Source organism: Lactuca saligna, chromosome 7, assembly GCF_052625555.1.
Source record: "Lactuca saligna cultivar CGN05327 chromosome 7, ASM5262555v1, whole genome shotgun sequence".
Taxonomy (NCBI): domain Eukaryota; kingdom Viridiplantae; phylum Streptophyta; class Magnoliopsida; order Asterales; family Asteraceae; genus Lactuca; species Lactuca saligna.
Window position 1 is genome coordinate 185,030,543 of NC_136423.1, and position 26,738 is coordinate 185,057,280.

General features: G+C 36.5%; 1 protein-coding gene and 1 long non-coding RNA gene across 2 annotated transcripts; one reads left to right on the forward strand and one right to left on the reverse strand.

Annotated features, from left to right (window-relative positions):
* Positions 1-19,848: 19,848 nt before the first annotated feature.
* Positions 19,849-22,851, reverse strand: LOC145004840 (uncharacterized). Its single transcript, XR_013662458.1, has 4 exons — positions 22,033-22,851; positions 21,544-21,940; positions 20,696-21,459; positions 19,849-20,597 (listed from the first exon to the last, which is right to left on the reverse strand). It is a non-coding gene; the product is annotated as an uncharacterized LOC145004840 (long non-coding RNA).
* A 390-nt stretch (positions 22,852-23,241) lies between these two features.
* LOC145005729 (Concanavalin A-like lectin protein kinase family protein) lies at positions 23,242-25,677 on the forward strand. The gene has a single exon (XM_078964840.1). The coding sequence runs from the start codon at positions 23,454-23,456 to the stop codon at positions 25,536-25,538; it is 2,085 nt and encodes a 694-aa protein (XP_078820966.1). The 5' UTR covers positions 23,242-23,453; the 3' UTR covers positions 25,539-25,677.
* Positions 25,678-26,738: the final 1,061 nt, after the last annotated feature.

Below are 26,738 nucleotides of genomic sequence, written 5' to 3' on the forward strand. Positions count from 1 at the left end.
CATAACTATTATTGGTATGTACTTGACCCGATTATAAGTTTGGTCCTTTTGGGTTGCCTTTACTCATGCAACTTGATAGGATGACAAGAGGAGAGAGAGTAGAATTTATTATGTGAATAATAAATTGGTACTCAAAATGGTTTTATTAATATATTGCAAGATTAATATATTATTTGGAAATCATATTATTTAATTAGTATTGATCAAAAATTAATTTGGTGATCAAAAGATACTAATTAAACAATTGGGGACTGATATTGCAATTATTTAATAATTGTAATTTGGGTTGTGAAATACTTATATATGGGATGGACGAATTCTACTGGAAGCCCATAAGGAATTCGTCCAAAGGACCTTCTGGAAGGGTTCCATGGATTGCTTAAGGCCTAAGCAGTCATATTAGGGTTTCCATTTAAAACCCTATCAACCACAAGTATAAATAGACGCCATACAAAGGGATTTTCTTCCCATGCTTTTGTGAAACCCTATGTGTCACACCCCAAAACCGGAACGGCGGAAGCGTTCTGGGGTGGATGACGTCATGTCAAGTATCACAACACATGCATTATAATAATCAAAGTACAACAACACATTGCATTAATAGTAATAGTTTTACATGGTTTACATTACACTGTATCAAAGTAATACAAGCAAATATAATAAGTACGGCATGGTACTAAGCTATCTTCATCAACAGCTCCGGGGAAGTACCTGTCTAATGCTGACCTGAGAATACAAGTTATTTGAAAAGCGAGTATCAACATTTTTCCAAATGCTGGTGAGTTCATAAGTATTTAGTGTCATTTTAATCAAATAACTTTAATAAAAGTGATAGTTTTAGAGTATCCATTTCATTAGTGTCCTTTTCAGAAAATCCTATATTTTCTTTAATAAAAGCAGTCTTCTACCAAGAGTGGACGGAGTGAGGTGGTAAAAAGTAGTTTTCCCTTAATTGCTATCATTATCAAAATACAGAATCTGATTATTAAAGAAAGAAAGAGAAATCAGGGAACTAACATATGCCTCAGCAGTGAGGACTGCTGACTAAGGAAAAGGAATCATAGACTCCAGGAAAGTATCGAACGAGCAACACCACCGGCTCAGTCTAACCAAAAGGAGATACAGATCCCAAATGGTACCAAATGAAAGATACCGCTGGTAAGGTCTAAAACAGAGAATACAGACCGCAGAAAGTATCAAATGAAAGATACAACTTGCAAGGTCAAAAACAGTGTGACTCTGAGAATGAGTTTCCAGCATACAGTGTAAATTGCTGGTGAAATACCATTACCTTAAGGCCATGAATTATAAGGTAACCCAGGATACTCGTAACCATACTGACTAGAGTACCAGACGCCCTACAAGCGTCTATAAAACATGACATTTGTCGCCGGTTGGCTTGGTAGGACATGGACTGTTGCTAGCAGTCAAGGTGCGGGGGTGTCAATCCCGTATAGATCTATACACACAATGTCCGCTCTCCCTACAGGCGACAGAGAAGGCCGTGTCCCGAAGATGCATCCCAAATAGTGGGTAGTGACTTCCAAATAGTGGGTAGTGACTTCCAAATAGTGGGTAGTGAACTAAAGGTAGAGACTCATAACTGAACTGACTAGAGTAAACCTTATATGTGTATGCTCATATACATGATATATAGCTAATGAATCAAACGACCTTCGGATGGACATCCGATCCCACCAGACCACATCTCAACGAAGAAAAGGAAATAGGGCGGAGAAGCCTTCCTAAGTCCTTCAATCATTATTTATATGCATCTATACAAGCACAGGCATACATCTAACTACGCTTGAGTGTGTAACAAGTGGAAAGATATCGTGAAGTATAACCAGATCGTGATGTAAAACCGAATCGTGTGGAATAACCGAATCGTGAAGCATAAGTGTACAGTGTGGAATAACCCAATCGTGAAGTATAAGCGTACCAAATATAAGTGTATCACGAAGTAGAAGCGACGACAAGTGAAGTAAGAGCGTCTATCAGGTATAAGCGACTACAAGTATAAGCGAAATAGAGGCAATAACAGGTATAAACGCATCACGAAGTGAAAACGTTATCAAGTAGGAGTTTAAACTAGAAGGAGTATCAAAACATGGAAGAAAACCTTTTTTCTTGAGAAAATCCCGACTTGGTGTCCTTTGGTAAAATAAGTTTGAAAAACCTTTAGAAATTCCTTGGAAACTTTTCATAAACCAGTTTAAATTGTCTTTTGATAAAACAGTATAAGTAAGAGTTTAAACAAGTGAAAGCCTTTTTAGAAAACCATTTATAGTATCCTACTTGGTAAAACAGTTTACAGTGTGGTAAATCCTTGTGCATGCGGGTTATCAATCACATGTGGTTGATATGATAACTGGCATGTTTAACTTGTATTCCCCCTATAAAACATGTAAAAACATTTAAAAGGTTCATTCAGGGGTATGAACTCACCTGGTGTAAGTGGATCCGACGAAGGTGTCGGTTGGGTGCTCGGTGTCAAGTAAAGACTTGGACACAATTAGAGACCTATTTAACATATGATAACATATGTTCACATACAATTAGTGCATTTAATACTAATTAAACAAGTATACACGCTCTAAGGAGCGGAAAACACTTTAGTTAAGTGTTCGGGGTGCCCCGGGTGACATTTAAGGGCGTGAATGGCTTAGGAATGGAGTTTACTCTCCAAGAGTAAACTCACCTTATGGTGTTTACGGCCCTGGGACTACTCCCATGAGTTTACAGCCGTAAACTCATGGTGAGGGTGTTCTAGGATGCTTAAAGGCCTCATATCAATTATGGAATTTTGCTAGACTCAAATATCCAATGTGTGAATGGGTTTAACGCATCAAATGGACCCTTTGAGGATCTTATGGCCTAAGCAAGAGAGCTTATGGCCATAAGCTCCTATACACTCATTCTTTTGGTGTTTTAAGGGCTTAAGTGGTAGAGGGTAAATTCCTAAGCATTTTTCCAAGTCAAATGGGGAGTTTAGGGCACCAATTAACCCCTTTATAGGAGTTTACAAACTAGGTACCCTTCCATGAGGGGTTTACAGCCGTGAACTCGTTATGTAGTTGTTTTAATTGCATTTAAGGTCCCTAGCTTGTTGTTGGTCGTTTCTAGAATTTAATCCAAGGCCATTGGTGTGTTTAAGGGCATTTTTAACACACAAATATGAGTTTACTCCCCATGAAGAGGAGTTTACGGCCCAAGAGTGTTCTTGGGCAGTAAACTCATGTTTACTCCCCAAAATGCTTGTAAAAGGTGTTCTAATTCCGATTCTATAAGCCTATAAGTCATATCTAAGCCTTAGGAACAATTTGGAGGGGTTTGGGGCTTAGAAACCCCATTAAGTGGTTTTCACGGCGCAAGAGTTTTCTTGGGCCGTAAACTCATGATTTTGTCCCTATTTTATGTTTTAAACTCGAATTTGTACGCTAGATAAGTTATACAACGAGTTAGGATAGGTGGCGTACTCGTTTGGGGCTCAAAACGGATGATTTTTGGCTCGAAATTAAGTTGTGGAGAGAGAGAGTGGGGAGAGTGTAAAAAGTCTCCAATGGACTCCACTCACCCTTATATAGGGGTTGGAGTCGGGGCTCAGTGGAATTCTACCCGATACTGTCGTTATACGGGGCTTTTGGTCGCACCCGATTTAGTGGTCGTAATAATAAAAACTGACTTTTTCCAATTAAATGGAAATGCAACTTAAGTGTTTTTATTTACTTTATTATGACTATAATGACATAATATATATAAATAAATAAGACATTTATTTATTTGATGACCTTAAATTAACAGAACTTTTATAAAATGGGATATTCCGTTAACGGTAACGGGGAAATGTAACGGAACAAACTTGGGTTGTCACATCATCCACCCATTAGAGGGAATTTCGTCCCGAAATTCAGGTCTAGGCAAGGAAGTAGGTATAGTTGATAGAAGAAAGAGGGTATTTCCTATTCTGTTTGTCCTCGCATTCCCAAGTGAACTCTGGTCTGTGTTTGTCCTTCCAACAGACCTTCACGTACGGGATGTGGAATCCATCTTGTGTAGTTAGTGGGTTACGACCGGTGTATCTACGAGGTTAAGGTTCTCAATGGTTTCTATCAAGATAAGTGGGGTACGAAGAGTGACGTAGGGTAATCGTATATCAAGTCTAAGAAGTGGATCGATCGGGTGTGAAACTTGTGAAATATCCGAAAGTAGTAATGGTCTAACGAGGGTTCGACCAATCTCTGTAAAGGATCTCGGACGGTCCTAAGCTCTCGGGAAGGTAGAGCTTTTCAGTACTTAGAACATAGTGTACTTCTATGGCAAGAATCACTGGCTTGATCGCTATTCTGAAGTTCCTAGCGTTCTCTCTCATACTGGTAGTGTAGTGTGACATCCCCAAAATCACGGCCAGAAAAGACCGATTTTGTTTATGCTTTATAAAAATCAGAGTACTTCATTTTATAAAAAGGTTGCGTAATTTGTTCCCAGAAAAACACGATAAATACGTTATTAAAACATTTTCGAAGAAACGTATTTTTTATTCATCTTAAAACGTTTGGGATGTCATCGTTAATACAGAAACATAAGCATAAACAGAACTTACAATTATTTACACTAGTGATCTACATCTCTTTAAATCTCTCAGTGTAATGTCACTTCATATCGCCACCTGTGATGTAAATAAACTGAGTGGGTCAGGTTGGGAAACCTGGTGAGTACATAGGGTTTTCAACCCACAATAATATAGTTATTATGTTTAAACAATCAAACACTCAACCCAATTACCCATCTCCATTATCTTCTTTTAGTCTTCCCTAAAGATATTATCTCAAGGGTCATCTCCTATATCATATTTACTTCTCATCTCCTTACATCGTATTTCCTTATATGATTGTTCCTACGAACTTTACCTAAGGATCATCGCCTACATTGCATAGACAATACTATTTTGGGGATTACTCCCTCAATATGTGTCTAGCAAGAGTTAGGGTATCATCGCATGATTACACAGCCAAAACATCGCCTGGACTTGTAAATCATGATAAGGGTTAGTCTATCATCGCATGAATACGTAGCCACAACATCGCCTGGACTCGTACTTCATAATAAGGGTTAGACTATCATCGCATGAACATGTAGTTACAACATTGCCTGAACTCGTAATTCATCACCTACAGGTTACTAGCCTGTTGGTGTTTCCACGGAGTTGTCTATAATAGTCCGTGGTCACCATCTATACTCTGGTAGATGACTACATCTCCATATTGTCGGACAAGGTTGTAGTATCCTACATCACCGATTCATAATCACCTATCTATCATCACCTTCCTATCATCACCTATCTCTCATTATTTTATTTCATCACTCACCCACTATTTCATCTACCCATGTTTTATCCCAACATATTTGTAGATATAAAATAAATATACAGTTTAAATCATTTAAAACATGTATAAATCATTCATCCAGCATAGACAACAAGTATTCAAACAATATGCACACATAGCACGTAATTTATATTAAAATACTTCATATCTATGTGTAAGATGAAAGGGACTATGCACTCACCTGATAGGTGGTGACTCAACACTCGGACAACGCTTCGATACTCTCAACACAATTTCCTTCGATAAAACCTAGTATCAACACCACTAGGGTTTAGTCTAACGATAACCGCGACTAATTAATAGTATAGCTATTATTATTATTATATAGGCGTTAAATAACACTCAATATAACTCATAATAATAGCCCAAACAATTATTTTAAGGTCCTAATAATGTTACTATAATTAATTAGAAGCTATATTAAAACTAGCGTAGGCATAGCTCACTTACAGCGGGTTTATCGCAAAACCGGGCTTCACTGGAGCAACGTTTCCCGAGCCGAAAGACCCTTTTTCTCGGGACTCCGGGAGCCTTGGGGCTTCCTTCGGGTGCTAGGGGGTTTACCTAGGCTTTTAGGGGGTTAGGGAGGCTTAGAGAGAGAGTTTAGAGAGAGAAAGAAGGGTTTGAAGGTGTGAGAATGAATGGAACCCGGCACCTCTATTTATAGGGGAGAAATATGATGGACTTGTCGAGTCTAAGTCATGAATCATCGAGTTGGTCCATGTGGTGGCCTTCTGGTGGTGCCACGTGTCCAATTCTGGTGGTGCCACGTCACCCCCTATCGCGTATCAGCCTTCAAACTTAGAAAAATCATAACTTTCGCATACGAGCTCCGTTTTCGACGTTCTTTATATCCACACATAGGTAAAATCAATATCTACAACTTTCGTTTAGACTCCATCGGCTAATTCTTGACCAATCTCAAATTTAACAGTAGGAGGCGTTTAGACTGTTAAATGACCGCGAAGAATTCATAACTCCTTCATACGGACTCCGTTTTCATCTGTTTTTTACCGTTGAGTTCCTATTAATGAGATCTTCAACTCTCATTTAGGTCGCGTAAGCCAAAAACTGCTCGAACTAAAATTCGAGTTTCGGGCTGTACACTACTAAGCCGAATCTTAGAAAAATCATAACTTCCTCATATGAAGTCAGATTTGGGCGTTCTTTTTATCGATGCTCTTAGTTTAACATATTCTACGAATTTCATTTAGATCACTAAGGCTAAAAAGTCCTCCATCGTAAATTCACTATTTACGCTTCCCGGTGTCGTGCCGGTTTTGCCGTAAAACTTCGACAGACCATAACTTCTTCGTTATAACTCGGATTTCGGCGTTCTTAATATGTACGGAAACCTTGTGACATATTTTACAACTTGGTTAAGATTATTTATTCTAAATAATCTTTTGTCGAAAAGTCATTTTCGACCCCTATTGCCTCTAAATTGACTAGCCCGGATCTGCGGCTAGACGGCTCGCGGTGTTCGTTTTCGTGACTTTTGTAAATGTTTTTGGTAAAAGTAATTCGAGTGTGAATTTAAATAATAGACTATAGCCTGTGTCCAAAAACTTTCACATAAATCCCGTCAACAATACGTAAGTACCTCAACGGATCGATTCAGTTTTACGCAATTAAAGAAAAATAGTGTTTTATTGTCTATTTTCTTGAAACTGTCGTATCTTTTGCACACGAACTCCATTTTGGACATTCTTTATATTTTCGAATACAGGGGAACATGTATTATAATATTTTAATGTTTGTTTTGCTCAAAACTTCTTAATATAAATTCCAGTTTTTTAAAAGCATTAATTTGCCTTGCCGTTTAAGCGGTTTGATTCGGTTGACAGTTTACACATTTGGAAATAAGGTATCATTTGAAATCATATAATAACTGAAATAAATTTCTTTATTTTACTTCAGATGAACTAAAACTCAATAAGTCAGATTATCACGTGATTCACGGTGAATTGGGCGGCTATAATTTTTGCTCTAAATTCTGGGATGTCACGTCATTCTTTAATAAACTCCTTTATATGAGTTAGTTCTTTCTTTTTCATTGGCCCTTGAGAATAAAGGAGTTGTCGTTGTAGCATTCACCCCGTCAAAAAAAGATAGACACATCTTGTTGCACATTGAGATAGTGTTCGGGACAATTCGTTAGCATGCCTTTGTTCCTCTACCAATATTCAAACAAAGACTCACCATCATTTTGTTGGAAACTTGATATCTTCGTTTTGATCTTTGCATCTCATGTGAAGGTTACTGGAAGCATTCATAGTAACACTTCTTCTTGCAAGACATTTGGAACATTGAAGTAATCTGCAATGTCCTTGACTTCATCGATGTGCCTAAACGTGTCTTCATGATCTTTTCTGGAAAACGATAACTCCTTGAGCATTCCTATAATGTGTACCTTGAGCTCAAAGTTGGTTTCAGCTGGTATTTCTAGTGGAGCAAGGTCTAGCCCTTGGTCATTACACACTTGTTTCTTGTATACCTCCATAGTCATCTGCGTGATATCTTCCATCTCTTCTTGCTTGCTTTTGATATAGTTTTCAGAAATCCCTTTGGCTTATATTTGAGGCTTGTACCTAATTCCCTTTTTGTTAGGAGTCTTTTCAAAGGTTTCAAAGTTGTCGGTTTGAAACATATTACTTGATTCTCCCACCATATGGCGCCTGGTTCCCGGTATGTATTTAAATTACAATGTACTCATTTTTATAGAGCAACTCGATGGGTTGGAAGCCTTAGACTCGTCGAGTAAAGATGATATGGATCGCTTATTTTGAGAAACCTACTCGTCAAGTTGGGATGAATCAACTCGATGAGTAGGCTGGCAGAAATGAAACCCTAATTTTCGGGGTTTGTACCCTCTTTAAACAACTTAAGTTCTAGGGTTTGGCCTCAATTCCAGCCTCCACTATCCTAACCCTAAATCTTGAAACCCTAAAGCCATTTGAGTGTTTGTGAGGCATTTTGAGTGTTCTTGGTGTGTGTTTGAAGCCATTGGATGAAAAAGAAGCTTGGAGACACACGAAGGATCTACTAGATCTAGAATCCTTGCCTCATCCACGACACTTTTCTGGTATAAAGCTTGAACCTTGCCTTATGGCTATCTGGATTTTCATCCTGGAGTTCTGATGTGTGTGAAACTAACTAGTTTTAATCCTACTTTTTATTAATAAATTAAGCACACAAAGGCAGTGAACCTGTCTTTTAGTGGTATAGTTGGATAAGTAGGGTGTCGAACTCAGGGAACGAAAATTAATCAAATAACTAATTTTAACTAAGCAAGTAATAAAAGTAAAAGGGATTTTCTCTATTTTTACAAGACTAGAAACTTAAACATAGCAATTAAAACAATTAACTAACTAAACAATTAAATCAAATGACAAATTCACCAAATTTATTAAAGGGTTTCTGTTTAGGTTCAACTAATTCACTCCTATGCTTATTTTAATGATAAATTAATTATTATTGGTTACCAACTATAGTGGTTAGGTTCATGTTCATTACTCCTAACCCTTAGACAATTAATCAATTCAAGTAGTGGCCAATTGTTTAAACTAACTAATTCCCTAGTTCAATTATTTGGATTAAATAAGATTTGTAATTGGTTAATCAAGTTGGTGTTTCAATTAACCTCTTGTTTGTTGGTTTCTCAAACAAGCTCACACATTAATTTACCTATTCTCTAATTAATCTTAATTTCATATTCATTACTCTTAAGCATATGATCAAGTGTTCACATAACATATGAGGTTAATAATCAAGATATGTTTATGCAGCTTAATTACCTTCCACTTAACAGAAAATAGTTGTCATTAATGCATAAGGTTCTTTAACAAACTTAATTTAATAAAATCACCAAATAATAATCAATCAAAAAGTATATTATAAACCGTAGGAGTAAGTTAGTCTTCCCCAACAGAAACAAAATGAATTTAGTTCATAGTCATGATAAAAACAAACTCATAAGTAGATCTAACTAAGCTAAACATACTTAATTCCTAAAGCTAAGTTGAATGATTAACCTAATTGCCTTGATTCTTCCAAGGATTAAAGATTAGGGTTCCTTAGCTCCTCCAAGGGTTCTTTTTTGCAGGTTCAGCTCTCATAATCACTAAAAGTCTTTTCCAATCGGATAATGGTTTGGTATTTATAATTATCTCAAAATAGGAAGTACTCGGCGAGTAGCAGACCCAACTTGCCGAGTAGGTGCTAGTTATCCGTCTCAAATCAGGAGTCTTGACTTATCTTCTGGAATATTCTCTTGTACTCACCGAGTAGGAAAGCTTTTGTCCCTCATTCTTCATTCTTTGGTCTCAAATTGCTTCCCCTTGTTCCCTTTTACTCCCAAGCATGTCTTTTGGACTGAAAACAAAATTTAAACATTATTAAGTACCTTTTGTCCACATTATACACATAATTAGTTAAAAATGAATAAAAATGTATGCTAAATAATTAACTAATTATGCGCATATCAAGTTCTTTGCTTGTTTTGGTCCAAATGATATGGTTCTTGAGAGTTGGACATCATAAATGGAAAGCACTTCAGATCTAGAGTCTTGAAGGACTTTCATGGCGTAAAGGTGCTAAGTTTATGGCTATAGAAGTCCCATGCAACCTTTAAACCATCATTTTCGCCTTTTAAGCTTCCTCTACCCTTGCATGTAATTAAAGTTGGGAACTTTACATGACCTTTCGACCTTAAAGATCCAGATATATATGACCTTTATCTGAAGATTAGTGGGTTAATGCATTATGAGAGATTGGCAGACTGAGGACTCGATGAGTCCATAAGGGGACTCGGCGAGTTGGTTTGGGCTTGTCCCGATTCTGTTGAAAAAGGAGGAACTCGACGAGTTCATAAGGGAAACTCGACGAGTTGATTCGAAATATCATGATTTTTAGGTTTATGGGAACTCAGCGAGTTGATGGATAACTCGAAGAGTAGAGTCAACTTGGAGCGTTTGACTTTGACGTTTACTTTGATGTTAACTTTTACTTTGACTATGACTTAGACCAAAGATGAACCTTAAGGGGTTATGGATATGAAATGGTATCTAGGAGGTTGTTTTGGTTTAGGGGTTGAGTAAAGTTGGTTCCAGAGCAGAGACGTTTCAGCTATCATCTAAAATTTGAGGTGAGTATCCTCATGTTTCAATGGGTCGAAGGCACCAATGGAGTGGATGAGGCAAGGTTCAAGCTTTATACCATAAAAGTGTCGTACACTACCCAATACCGGGTGAGGAGCGATGCCGGATTTGATCTAATGTCAGGTGAGGCCCGATGAAGGGCAGGGCCAACTATATGTGATTATATGTATGGTATATGGTAGTTTAGGGAGACTCACTAAGCTTCGTGCTTATGGTTTTCTATTATGGTTTCAGGTTCTTCTGGTAGCAAGGGGAAGAGCTCTGGATGACTGCATTGCACACACCATGACGTTTAGCCTGGGATGTTACGATGATGTTTTTGTTATGATACTCTGATTGTGATGTTTGAATACTTTGACTTGTTTTGACAGAATGATTTGATAACTATGGTTTTATTTAATAATTAAAAATGAAATTTTTGATAACTATGGTTTTATGACTCCAAACAACTTTTGGACCTTGGATATGCTTTTGGACCTGTTAAGACATTGTCTTAAGCAATTGATAGAGGAAAAATGGAGTTTGGGGGTTACGTTGTGCGTACCTGGGTGTACGCCTAACGTACGCGGTCAATAACCCTGTTTTGATCAAGAGGAAGAGTACGAATAACATACCTCTAGAGTACGCCCCGTGTACGATTGCTAAGTTCACTTGGTTGGGTTGATTCGGTTGGGTTGACTCTGTTGAATTATGGACCTTTGACTAGTTTGACCTTGACTTTGAACAATTTTGACTCAAGAGTATTTTGCATGGCAATTTAGAATTTATCCTTCTATTGGATAGGTGTTTATTAGAGCTATGACTCAGAGTTTGGACCTCATTATCTACCCTTCAATCTGTGAGGTGAGTTTCCTCACTGTGCTAATATGTCTAAGGCACCAAGGTCAGGCTATTGGATTAGATATCCTGATATGTGATAGTATGATGCTTTGCTTAGTGTATATCTACCTGATTATCTGCTGACTAATTATATGTTTATATGTGGACATATTTGGTTGGTGGTTGAGGCTTTAGTGCTTTATGTGTGAGCCAACAGACCAAGGGTATTCCATCCAAAGGATGACTGGACCCGAGATTGGCATTCTAACCTAGGATATTCCATCCCGAGGATGACTAAACCCTATAGTTGACTGGGCATGGGGTATTCCAACCCGATGGTTGACTGGACCCGGGTGATGTATATATTGGCATTCCAATCAAGGGTATTCCATCCCGATAATGACTGGACCCTATGATTGACTGGGCCTGGGGTATTCCAACCCAATGGTTGATTGGACATGAGATGTTTGATTGTATATGTTATCTGCTTGTGTTGGTACTTTAGGGGAACTCACTAAGCTTTGGCTTATAGTTTCAGTTTATTGTTTCAGGTACTTCAGGTGATCGAGGGGAAGACGAAGGCGTGACCGTACACATCTCCTTGTTATCGATTTTTATGATTTTGGGATACTCTGATCTTGGATAAATATTTTGGAAAACATTGATCTGTAAACATTTTTTTAATTCAAGTTTGTTTTTGAAAAGTTTAAATTTGTTGTGTTTTTGGTAGTGTTACAAAATCATAATGAAGAACAAAGTAAACAGGGTTTAGAAGTATTATTGCCTTAAATATCTTCAAAAACTAAACATCAATTGAAATATGATCTCCCTCCATCTTCCAGCATGTTTCTAGCCTCCAGAAGTCGAAAATAACCTGAAGCCTAGGGTAGGGTTAAAGGATTGGACGTATATTTATAATTTTCTTAAATCTGATCCCCACGTCGTTGCCAAAGCCTCCATGATGTGGTGGGCATTATTCATTCGTGTTCCTCAAGCCTGACAGATTAGTCGCGAATTTTTTTTCTCCCTACAGCATGGCCAAAGCCTCCATGTAACGGGCTTCAGACTCCTTAAGCAATTTTGTCTTCGGTTGATCAGTTCCAGTTTTTCCTGCTTCCGGCTTTGCATTTTGCTTTCTTTTAATCTCGAGCATGTGTTTACTGCTACAAAAAAGAATTTAAACATATTAAGTACCTTTTATTCTAAAATGAGTATGAATGTAGCAAAAAGTATTAAGAAAATGCATGAAATATGTAACTAATTCTGCACATATCAGTGTCTGTGACAAAAGGGATAATTGATAACTTACCTTATAAACCAATTGTAGCTTTAAGCTTCTAATGAATTAGGCACTGATAAAATGACACAAAGTTATATGTTGTTGAGGATAGTGAAATATTGCTAGACGTTCGCTATTGTCTACATCAGTCTAATATGTTGACTCTTGCGTAAGTGGGATATTGAAAGATCTAGTATGCTCAAGAATCATATTAAAGTGATATTGATAATTAATACATGATCATAAAAGGTTCACACTAACAAAAAATTGATGATAATATGTAGTGACCCGATTATGATGACAAATATGGAATAATAATGATAAATGTGAATCAAATCATATCAAGAACACACAATGTAAATAAAGTCTAATTAAGCTCTCATTAATCTAGCAAGATGTTACAAAGTGGTCATGTATTAATTCTCTCACTAGACTACTCTCTCTCAAATGGGTTCTTACATAAATGGGAGCCACTCACTTCCTATTTATAGGAAAAGCTTAACTCGTTACACATTCTAAGAGGGTAAGTTTACATCACATCAAGGGAGAACTTTGCACCCTAACATTCTTCCCCTCGAAGTTAGGATTGGTTTTCCCGGCTTCAATAACCAAACGAGCTCCAAGCGATTAAGACCAACTCCCCCTCGAAGTAACACCGGTCTTCATATCCGCTTTGAAAAAGAATATCCAATAAGCTTCAAGTACCCTTTTCAAATTTCTCCCCTTTTTTATAATTAACAAGTGATTATAAAACGCCAAAAGAGTATGAGAAACGCTCGAGGAATAAACCATACAAAACTCCCCCTTGATGTGTGAAAAAAGTGAAACACTTCATTTCGAGAAAATCCAAAAAATATGCCATTGTCTTCAAATCTTTGACTTCCTGGACTTGAAAATGAACACACATTATTCACAAATCACGAAAAATCTTTCACAAAAAACAATCACGAAAATATGAGAAATTTTTTTCAAAAGTTGTGAAGATTTCGACTTTTGGGCGAGAGTTGAAAGAATTTAGAAAATTGGGTATAAACAGCCATCTTTGCAAGTACTTCAAGGACCAATTGCAAAAATTCAGCTTCAAATTCATTCCAGATGCGAAACTTTAACCCAAATGCAAAAGTGGGTATAAAGTGCATTTTCGCATAAACTTCAGGGACCAATAACAAAATATCTCCCCACTTCACAGAAATATACCCCTGCTTTGAAACTGGGTATAAACTGTTAAAATGTTGAAACTATAAGGACCACATGTGAAACTTTCAAAATTTTCTTCCCCAATCGTTTCTGATACGAAAGAACGAGTAGTATCAGTCGAAAGTAGAACTCTCGACTCGAATTAACTTTCAATCCCTATCGATTTGGCTTTCGACTCAGTAATTGAAATCGAAATAACTTTCGATTCTTAAACATTCTTTTTAAAATATGCTTTCGACCTGATAACTGATTGTCAATCCTCAGGTAATCAGTAGAAATCAAAACTATCAAAACCATACTTTTGATCCAAAAATTGACTTTCAATTCCATGCCATTTGAACTTTTGACTCCAATAATCTCCAAATCAATTGCATTCGAATCAAATAGAGACCTCGTTTTCAACACTCAAAATTCTAGCAATCAAATCGAATCAATGTCACTTTCAAATTCATCATCCAACAAAATCACTTTCGACTGTAAGAAAACAACTTTCGATTCCAATTCAAATGTCAACTATAAAGCTTGACTTTTGATTTAATTTTTTCTCTAAACCATTCAACCACTCGATATTCCAAAATCAAATTTTAGTTTTCTGATTTCCCAATCAACTAATTTCCATTCAATTCCAAACATATCAAGAGTTCTACTGCAATCACGAAGACGCGATATCAAACCCATATCACTTATGATTCCAAAATCAATTCAATCAGATACTTGATTTCAAATAAAACTAAGATGTATTCTCAGATTGACTGAATTTTAAACCTTTTATTATAATACCAAGCTACATAGTAATAACCCAAAAAATAAAACACGCATCATCTGATTTCCATTCAAGCATTCAAGAAACAATTTCGAATTCTCGTCACCGAATTACAATTAAGAATTCAATTTTGACTCTTCAATTGAATCAACTTCGATTATCAAGCGCAACATCACAAACAAACTTTCGTTCTAGTTCATATTTCCAATCAAAATCAACATACAAACCAAAAAATTTCGATTCCAAGGTCATGATGTTCCACTGTAACCAAATCACTCACAGTCGACACTTTTGAATTTGCCTTAAACCTTGATTTTTCTTTTGATTGTAAGAATTGATTTTCGTAATGATGCAAGAGAAAACAAGGTGAAGAAATCGATTTCAATTTGGGCTCAATTGATGAATAGTGTCCAAATTAAATTTGGGCTCAAGTTATTGAATATATGAACATTGACGATTCGATGATTGGGCTTATATTTGGATAGATCGATGAACAATAACTTTCTTCAATAAACGAGGTATCGAAATCAACACGATCTTTTTAGAATCCATTTGAGAATTTGAGAATCTTCCTTGAAAATTCATTCTCTATTTTCAATACACGGATTGAGCACGGAGGATCCAATGTCAAATCCTTTAAAATGATATAATTTCTAGGTTCTTTGTTTGGAACTAAGAAATTTCCAAATTGCACGTTGTACCACCCATGAAGCCTCTTCTCATTTTTCCAAGATCTAACTTCATCATCATGTTGAATTTGAGAATCTTCAAAAATTTTGGCTTTGAAATTCAAAACCCTTGCAACATTTGATGATTGTTGCTTAGGAATCCAAATTTTCTTCATAGATTTCGGCATCAAAAGAACATTTGAAGAATTTCGCTTAGAAACCCAAATTTTGTTGGTTTTACTTTTATTCTTCTTCTTCTTTTTCCACTTTTTGGATCTATAATTTTTTTAATCCAAAAACAACATCATTCTTCACAACTTCAACTTTGCAATTTTGAATCATTTCCTTTGGAGTTTGATACATTTGAACAACTTGGATTGATGGGTTTCTATATGGCACTATTCCTTCAAATGAATCTCAAGAACACAAACAATCATCAGTTTGAACTCCAATTTAACAAAAAACTTTCACAACATCATGAGAATCACATTAAATTCCCTTGTATTGAGCTTCAAGAACATCATGAATATGATGAACTTCCTCAAGAACATGTTTATGATCTTCAAGAACATCCGGGTAAACTGCAAGTTCATTGAAACCATATGTAAAAACATTACAATGAATTCCTCTAATGATTTCATTTTATTTCTTATTCCTTCTTCTCTCATGATAAGTTGTAACAAAATGATTAAGCAAAATTTTATGATTTTCATGATTAAGAGGATAACCAGTCATCTTTCCACATTTATCGTTTTCACCACAAGAAATGAGTGAATAGTTTCTAAGATACCTGGTAACCGAAGAAAAGAGAAATTCTTCAAAATTATATGAATATGTATGACCTCCTTCCAGTACAAACCATTTTTCACAAATTGCTTCTTCCATTTCAAATCCAAAAATGATAAGATCACAAGAACTAAAATATTTTTAGAGAGAGAAAGTGAATTTGAATGAAATCTCTACAGAAGAAAGTGAATTTGAATGAACTTCTAGATAGAGAAAGCAACATTGATCAAAATTCTAAAGAGAGAAGTAATTTCGACATGAATTCTAGAGACAGAAATCAAAAATCACATGAATTCTAGAAAGGGGAATATCGAATTTTAATCAAGATCAAAGAACTAATTTGATTTCTAGAACCAAAAATACTCTCAAAGAAAGAAAACTTACAACATAAAGTTTGACTAATGATTCACCCAATCAAAAATCATCATCATGGATCAATTTCTTGAAAAATTCAAGCACCTGCTCTGCTCTGATACCAATTGTAGTGCCCGATTATGATGACAAATGCAGAATTGTAATGATCAATGTGAATCAAATCATATCAAGAACACACAGTGTAAATAAGGTTGGTTTAAGCTCTCATTAATCTAGCAAGATATTACAAAGTGGGTCATGTAATAATTCTCTCACTAGACTAATCTCTCAAATGAGTTCTTACATAAATGGGAGCTACTCACTTCCTATTTATAGGAAAAGCTCAACCCATTACACAATCTAAGATGGTAAGCCTACATCACATCCAAGGAGAACTTTGCACCCTAACACAATATATTATTTATATAAGAATTTAATTCTCATTAAAATAATTATATTAATATATATATATATATATATATATATATATATATATATATATATATATATGTTATTTATAAGAATTTGATTCTTAATAAATGTTGATATTTCTTGTAAATAACTATAAAATAATTATTTTAGGAAAATAATTAGTATTAAATAAATCATATGGAATGATTTATGCATATATAATTCGTATTTTTTATATTAACTAAAAAGGCTTGGTTAATATATAAAACTAGATATGCATTTTAAGTACTTGGAAAAAGTTTGCAAATTTTTTCTTTCTTTTTCACCTCAAACCTGAACCCTATGAGGGTGTTGGGTTAGTGGTTTCTTGTTCCCTTGTCTATTTTATGTCACCCCATGTTTTGTTGGTTTTGTCATAAAAGTAGTATAGGTTTAATAAACTAATCAAAAGCTTTTGTCCTATGTATAATAGAGTAGAGACATGAGCTAGTTTTTTTAGTTGCTGGTTCTTTCTAGCCAAAGTTAAAACCCTCTCTGTGTGTGTGTCTCTATTTATGTATGTTCTTCACGAGTTAAGAAAAAGCAAGAAGAAGATTTGTATACTTGCTCTCTTTATTTCATAGCTTGGGTTATGACTTAAAGCTTAAGAGTAATTTCTTTATTACAAGATCATGACTAACATCATACCAAGTTGAACTATTGTTGGTGTCTCTAATAAGAAGAGTTTCATTCCACAATCTCCATCAACTTCCAATCCTCCCCTTGAGGATTTAAAGACTACAAGTTGTTATGTTATTATTCTTCTTTGATGCTTGTTTTCTTTCCAAAATTTGCAAGAAGATCCATGGTTGGTTATAACTAGTTTATAGTTTTTCAAAAATACTCAACTCTTTCATTGCTAAATCTTGTTTTTGAAACTAATTTTTGAAAAGAAAAAAAAAACCAACAATTACCTGCATCAGTGTTGTTTAACTCGGGTACAAGTCGATCTTTTGTGTCATCTTCATTTAACAGGGATTTTCGTGTTCCTCTTGGATCATTGGATCGACCCCTAGAGGTCACCATTGTCGATGACCGAACGGTTTCAGCCTCAGATGTTTACCGTGATTGTATGCTAGAGATTTTTTGTGTGAGATTTATATTAGATCTTATTCATATTCCAATGAGAGATGTGTGCATGATCATGAGTATTGATTGGTTAAGCTGGTTTGGAGCGTCCATCGACTGTGAGCATTAGTTAGTGGTAGTTCGTACCCCAAGTGGGGGAGAACTGACCATGTTTTGGGAGTACACTAGAGTTGGTTCCGCCTTCTTTTCGGCATCCAAGGGTAGGCAGTATCTTCAGCATGGATGCTCAAGTTTTCTTTCTTATGTGGTTGACACTCGAGTGGAGGAAGTAAGTTTCCCATGTTCCTATGGTGATGGAATTTCCAGATGTTTTTCCAGATGAACTACCTTGTGGGCCTCCTATGAGGCAGGTGGAGTTTAGCTCGCCATGGGGAGCACCGATCCATTTTGTTAGGAATAAGGATGGTTCACAATAGATGTGCATTGATTACCAAGTGAACAAGTTAACGGTGAAAAACCATTACCTACTACAGAGGATTGATGACCTTTTTGATAAGTTGCAGGGAGCGTCTTGGTTCCCGAAGATCGATTTGAGGTCAGGCTACCATCAGATGAGGTTAGAGATGATGACATTCAAAATAAGGTTTTCCATACTCGTTATGGGCATTACGAGTTTGTGGCCCCTTATCTGAGATCTAGAAAGTTATTGGATTATGAGTTCCATGCATGAGACTTGATCTCATTTTCTTTATTGTGACCTAACTTGTGCTCAAGGCATGCATGTATAAAAAGCAATGATTTTTATGATGCTTTGGGATGGAGAAAGCCTTTTGGAAAGTTTGAGTGCATGGCTTGAAGGATTAAGAGCTTAAAGAATTAAGTTGTCCAGAGCAGTCCCTATGACGTGACAGATTGATCATCACAACATGGTGACGGATAGCTTCACGACTTTTTGTCCTAACGTCTCCATGACATATCCAATGGGTGTCCACGACATGGCGATCAACTGTGGTGACTTTGACCGTTGACTTTTGATCATTTTTTACTTTAGTCAATTTAAGAGTTTTAGAGTGTAGACTGATAGGGTATGTGTGTACCGTGTTTAGGTGTCTTGTAGTGTCGATCTCCAAAATTAGAGAGCTATTATGTTAGCTTGTTGTTTGCGAGTTGAGTATTCTCACTATATATACCTATGACATGGTAGGGTATATGTTAGACTAAGCTAGCCGAGTCTTATTTGTTGATTGTTGTAATATGTGTTGTTGAGTTAATGATAACTTCAAGACTGCTGATAGTCTACAGGGTTGCTGATAACCCATAGGGATGCTGTGAGCCCAAAGGACTATTGATAGTCCTTAGGACTGCTGATTGTCCCAAGGTTGCTGATAACACATAACTGTTTATTATGATTTGATGTGTGATATTTTGGAGAACTCATTAAACTTTGTGCTTACAATTGTGGATTTAAATGTGTTTCATGTATTTTAGATGATCGCGGAAAGGCGAAGGGTTGACTACACACTCTCCTCAACAACTTTCATGATTATGCATTTTATGATACTCTGATTTTGGGATTATTGTATTTTGATACTTACGATTTTATTGGCTTGGTTTTCCTGAAACCAATATTTTTATTTAATGTAAAATGAAAACTTTAGTTGTGATTTTTGGGACATTACAAATTGTTTGCTTACTTGTAGGTATTAATCAAAATTCAAAAAAGTTCTTGTTTACATACTAGAGATGAATGAAATGAAAGATTTTTCAATAGTTGAATTGATTATGAGATGCTAAAATTGGAATCAGTTCATTTCAAAATTGTCTAAAACTGATTCTGAGATGTTTAGATTGGTTTTCAAGTCGTAGATTGGAAATGGAGGCTTACTTATAGAGTCGTTTGAATGAGTCACCGACATGGGGAAGGGTGATGGAAAAGAATGTTCAAAGTGGATAGGGATAACACATATAAGTAGTGGGGTCTATATTATTTTTGTATATCAAATAGTAATACAAATAATAGAAAAGAATTTATAAATTTTAAAAATGTCTTTAAGGGAAAACCGATCGTTTTAGCTCATAGAGACCATTCTTGTACAACGGTTGTTCCCAATCAAAAAAATCCTGCCTAATTTTAACTTTTGGAAGCCGGTCATGCTCTTTCTTTATTTCATCAATCCCCTTATCAACGCCAACAATCCACTTTTCAACACTTTTTCTTAATACAAACAACTCATATCATTTTCTTTCATCTCTACTATGAAACGTGTACTAATCCGATGTTTTTCCAAGTCCCTCACTTTGTCTTTTTGAACTCCATTCATAACTTCGAAAAATAATCGTCGTCTTAATTGGATATAACGAGAATAGTCTGGATAATGATCTGACATTTGTGCATCTGTGAATGTATTAAGATCATAACAATATCACTATTCATTTTCGCAATGCCACTTGCCAAATTCCTATTTTGAAACTGTCTTCCTTTTTAGAGAATATTTGGATGCCTCATATAAATTAATTTGATAGCATAAAATATGAAGTTGGGTGAGTGTTTGGCAGTAAAGTTGAATTCATAAAGAAAACTAGAGAAGTGTCCCCCGCTTTGCGAGGGTTGGAAGCCTTCAATGTCGATTTTTTTGTTATAGTTAAATGGTATTGCGTTTAATATAGTTAAATGGTATTGCGTTGAATCCATTAGCGTAGGCCGCACTGCACCACCATCAATCACCAACAGCAACAACAATCAGTATTAAGCAAAAAATCTTCCACCACATATTTAAAATTCAAATCAAGAACTAAAAACTTACAATAGATAGATGAAGCAGTATCAGAAAAAGGCACTGGATGAATCCATTTTGCTTGGTTCATAAATAGTGGGGTGATTAGAGAATGTGAGTCACTCAAAATCCCATTATCCTAATTCAAAAAATTCAATCACTCGAAATCCCATTATCCTAATTCAACAAATTCACAATCATAAGTCTCAAATCTCCATTAATCTTCAAAGAAAGTTATTGATCTTGTGGTATGACTGATATCAGTATATAATAATACATTACTTGTTGACCATAAGTGAGACATAGGATATCTGGGTTGACTCCATATGCATCTGATAGAGGGGAAAAACCGGAAACATTTATTCCAATATTGAGGTGTGAAGAAAGCATTACCTCGGGAACTCTATAAGGGAGATCAAATTCTTTATCCAAGTCATCAAATTCATCTTATGATTTGTTAATGGAATCAATCTAGCACCAATATTGCTATATTTGCACTGGTTTACAAACTTCAACTCAGTTAGTAATATTTCTTGTAATTAGGTGTAAAATTCGTAATAAAGAGCAGGAATAGGTGTTAAACACTAACCAGAGATCAACTCGACCAAAAACCATATGCTTAAATTTCAAATGATTTGCAGATTTATAAAGTAAAAAAAATTGTGACCGTAAATGTCTACCCCAAATTGAGCAGAAAGATTGATGATTTGTCAGCCTAAATATACAATATATATTGTACCATAGTGAACCCACCGCCCCTGAAATGCAGGTTTCCATAATTCCCTCAATGCTTCCTATGTCAACAATTTAACAGAAAGAAATGAGATCATCACTTCATTTTTTAGACTAAATCTTCGGTAGTTGAAATTCAAGTGTACCTGATGTTCTAGAATTCAACTATCATATGCAATGTGTAATATGTTTTGCAGCTTCATTAAGAAATCCTCCTGTCATGATCCAAGAAAAAAAGTATCAGATTAACTAAACTTAAGTCATAACTAATTTCATATCAAACTGCAACATATTTGTAAACAGGATCGACATAAGTAAAGGCATCAATTAAAGGGAAAAAACATAAATATGGAAAATATGTGAAATCAAGTCATGACGGATGAAGAAGATGGTACATCCCTTATTCTGATAGGACTCATCTGATATAGCCATACTTTTTTGTTCATTTGGTGTAACATGTATATTTGAAAATATTCAGAGAGGGATATTGGCAGCGTTATAGTCCTCTGTTTCTTCACAGTTCCCCATAGTTCCACTTGTAACCTGTAGATGTGAGAAGAGTCAATGGCATATGTGAATGAAATGGGAAAACCGACGATGCATGATGAAATAAGAAACATAAATTGGCTGCATACCTTAGTCGATTGCCTTTTGCTACCTTCCATGCTCGATATCTGATGGTGGTGGCAAGAAGGTGCCTGCCTTACGACCTGCTTCCATTGATTGAAGGAAGCGAAAGAGTGAAATAGGAGGTGTATGGTTTAGTTCAAAGGAGCAATGAAGGTGGTGGAATCGAATAATCGGAGGAAACGAGCGGAGGCTGTGACGGGTTTTCCCCTTTCGATTCCGATTCCAAATGTGATTTGAATGTTGGCACGGAATCATAATGGGTGTTGCGTCGGTGGATTAACCCCAAACGGTGGAGCAAGCCTCTGGCCGTGCAGGAGGCTATTGGATGGCAGGGGCGCAAAAGGGATATACGGAGCCACCACCGACGATTATGGCTTTGAAAGACGGAGGTGGTGTAAAGACGACATCTTGGGTGGTGGCGATGATTGTGAGATGATCGGAGAATGAGTTTTGAAGGTTTGAGGATGGTTTCACCGGGAACCCTTTTCTCTTACCTTTCGGATCCCCTCCACCTCCTCCACCATTGTCGATTGCTCAAACAGTATTGATTCGTGCTCGTGTAGACACAAAACCCTTGTTACCATCCTTGTGTAGACGCAGGCTTCCTGATTTGGCTAGGCTTTGATTCCACTGAGAAGAAGAAAAGCGGTGGAATATGCGTCGGGAGTGGGTTGCTGGTGGCGGTATAGGCTGAAGACGATGAAGACAAATCATGAGCGAAAAAAAAAAAAACATTTGCGTAGGGAGCGATGATTGGTGGAGACGAAAGGGAAGAGATAAGGTGTAAGAGACGAAAATTAGAAGACGTAAACATTTGAGGCGGTGTTAGAAGACGTAAACATTTGAGGTGGTGGATCGGTAATCTAACCAAGGTATACTAACTGACCCAATGAACAGTACCTTGATCAGATACTGTTCGTAAAGGAACATAAAATTAATATATATATATTAATAATGGTTTAAATTAGTTGTACAAAGAAAATTTTAAAATTATAATTGTACGAAATGTAAATTGATTTTTTCAAACCAAACGGTCATTATGAAGAATTTAAAAAGTATAGGTTAGATATAAATTTTAGAATATTTCATTGGTTTTTTCGTGAATATCCAAAAAGAATATCACGTTGCAAAAAATACTTTATTTATTCTACACGTACATAACATAACCGTTGTACATAATATTGTTGACCCGGTACACTCAAGATAAAGTCCAATACTAATAAAATAAAACGAACCGACCTCTGTTTCTAACCGTTTGAACCCCATTTCCCCACCCCCACCACCCACCTCCATAGATTCCCTCCACCACCACCACCACCACCTCCCCCAAAACCCCCAGATTTATCAGTAAATTCACTCGATTCCCATTTCATCATATCTTCACTTGCTCAATTACTCAAAACGAATCAATTTATTTTGATTTTTTATGTTCATCATCATGAATCCAAGAAAGCACCTTGTTTTCTTGATGATCCTTTTCTTCAAATTCATATTATACAGATCAGTGGTGTCGTCTCAAGACATCACCTTCCACTTTTCTTCTCTATCTCTTCGGAACCTCACTCTCCTTGGTGATTCCTACCTCCGTAACGGCGTCGTGGGTCTCACACGTGAAACCGGCGTCCCTTCCTCCTCCTCCGGCACCGTTATCTACAATAGCCCAATCCCATTCTTCGACCGGAGTACCAATTCCACAGCTTCTTTCTCCACGAGATTCTCTTTTACAATCAACAATGTCAACCGGGTGTCTTCCTTTGGTGATGGAATATCTTTCTTTCTTTCACCCGATAGCCAGACTCTCGGATCTCCAGGAGGGTACTTGGGTCTTGTTAATTCCTCACAGTTAACCAAAAACAAGTTTATCGCAATCGAATTTGATACCAGACTTGATTTGCACTTCAATGACCCGAACGAGAATCATGTGGGGTTGGATATCGACAGTTTAAATTCGATCAAAACAGCCGATTGTGCATCTATTGGGATTGATTTAAAGAGTGGGAGTATGATTACGGCCTGGATTGATTACTGGAATGATGGAAAGAATCTGAAGGTGTTTTTGAGCGAATCGGCTTACAAACCAGTCAACCCGCTTTTAGATATTGATACAGATCTCTCAGAGTATCTTCAAGAAGTGATGTATCTGGGGTTTTCAGCATCAACAGAGGGGAGCACAGAAACGCATTTCATTGAGAGTTGGAGCTTCACATCATTTGGTATCCGACACCTTAACCCTAGAATCACTAATCCTCACAATGTGACAGATAATACAGTCTCAAAGAATCCTGCCATCGACGTTCCCAACGATGCTACCAATAATAATAAGCATCACAAGAAGATGGGATTGGCGCTCGGGATTTTAGGTCCTGTATTTTTCTGCGCAGCTCTTGTGGTTTTCGGATACCTTTCTTTCAAGAAATGGAGGGGAACAAAAACAGACATGAACATTCAAGCAGAGCTTCTAACAGGGCCCAAACAGTTCAGTTACAGAGAGCTTAAAATAGCCACAAATGGGTTCCATTCAAGTCGGATCATTGGGCATGGTGCTTTTGGGTCTGTTTACAAGGCATTCCTGGCATCCTCAGGTAATGCAGCAGCTGTGAAAAGATCAAAGCATTCTCATGAAGGGAAGACAGAGTTCCTAGCAGAGCTATCAATTATCGCATGTTTAAGGCACAAGAATCTTGTCCCACTTCAAGGATGGTGTGTTGAAAAGGGCGAATTGTTACTTGTTTACGAGTTTATGCCTTATGGGAGCATTGACAAGGTACTGTATCAAGACACAGAGCACTGGAGTTTCTTAAAATGGAACCACAGATACAATATCGCAATTGGGTTGGCCTCTGTTTTGACTTACCTTCATCAAGAATGTGAGCAACAAGTGATTCATAGAGACATTAAATCTAGTAATGTGATGCTGGATGCAAATTTCAATGCAAGATTAGGTGATTTCGGGCTAGCCAGACTGATGGACCATGACAAAAGCCCTGTTTCAACACTAACAGCTGGAACAATGGGGTATTTGGCCCCTGAATACCTTCAGTATGGAAAAGCCACTGATAAAACTGATGTTTTCAGCTATGGTGTGGTGGTGTTAGAAGTGTGTTGTGGGAGGAGGCCAATTGAGAGGGAATCCGAGGGTCACAAAATGATCAATCTGGTTGATTGGGTGTGGGAATTGCACTCAAAAGGGGCAATCTGTGATGCAGTGGATAAACGCCTCAATAAAGAGTTTGATGTGGAGGAGGTTAGGAGGCTTTTGGTCGTGGGGTTAAGCTGTGCAAATCCAGATAGTGAAAAGAGGCCTTCCATGAGGAGAGTGTTTCAGATACTTAACAACGAGGCTGATGAAATCAAGGTGCCTAAAGTGAAACCCATGTTGAGTTTTTCAAGTAGCTTACCATTGAGTCTTGAGGATATTGTCTCTTCTTCCGATGCAGAAGAAGAAGAAGAAGAAGAAGAAGAAGAAGAAGATAGGGTGCCTGAAATCAGAATCGATCCATCTCAAGCCTAGGTCTAGCGAATTAGTATCTTGAAATTGATGCGTTTTGTTTTGTTTTGTTGTGACATGTATATAATATTTGCTAGACATGTAAATGACTATCATACTTGAATGTTGTTGGCCGAATTATTAAGAACACGTAGTGGACATACATGGGTCTAAGTTATAAGGAGATTTTAAGAAAAAAAAAATGATTTATTGTCATTACTCTACTTGCTGCTGCCATATTTTGTTGAATGGTTTCTTAACATCATCTTCATCTTCACCTCCATCCATTTTCTTCAGCTATGTGAAACTAATCTTCCGGTAACTAACCTGACTTCCTCGTGCATAATCAACAAAAAAAATGTTAACCGATGGAAATGCAATGTTGATTCAAAACAAAACATCATCATAAGTCAAACATAAATACATAATTGATGGAATTGTAATGTTGGAAGAGGTTGAAGAAGATGATGCAACTATTTTTCTTTATGTTGGGAATCAACAAAACAATTTAAACAACTTCATACAACATGATAAATGATTTTGGTAAAACTCGCTGAATAAAACTACTGAAAAACTGTAAAATTGGAACACAGTATTTAATGTCGATAGGTTTAATCTAACTTACAAACTTACAAGACTTACATCCACTCGCGAACAAAAGTGAGAAGATTTTACTATTACCAAGAAAATTACAATCATACAAGATTAGTCCGCACTTGTAATTTGATCACTCACTTAAGAAACTACCTCACACTGGATTTTCTTTTCTATATGGTGTATCTTGTTTGTTGCTATGTGTTGCTCACACTTTGCTCTGTATATAGAGGCATGTGTCTATTTACCAATATTGAAAAGAACATACATATGTAAATGTATATGTGCATTTTCCGTAACAATAGGAGTAATCAAAGACAAGAGTCTTCAACTACTCCACCTAACAATTAATGTTACTGCCATTTTGACTTTTATGCCTTCACACATGCACAACTAACAATCTCCTACTTGAAGGCTTGAATAACTTAGTCTTTCACTACCATTCAGATCTTGAAACATTCCTTAATCTCTCTCTCTCTCTCTCTCTCTCTCTCTCTCTCTCTCTCATTTTCTGCCATGCCCATTCCCTCAAACTTCTAGAAACTAGTTAAAGTCATACAAAGCTTCACCTTCTCAATGGTAACCACCTTGGAGAACATATTTGTTGGATTCTTCGTTCCAAGGATTTTC

What these genes read in the sequence shown, in the direction of transcription:
- LOC145005729 (XM_078964840.1), top strand. Translation starts at nt 23,454, where the DNA reads ATGTTCATCATCATGAATCCAAGAAAGCACCTTGTTTTCTTGATGATC.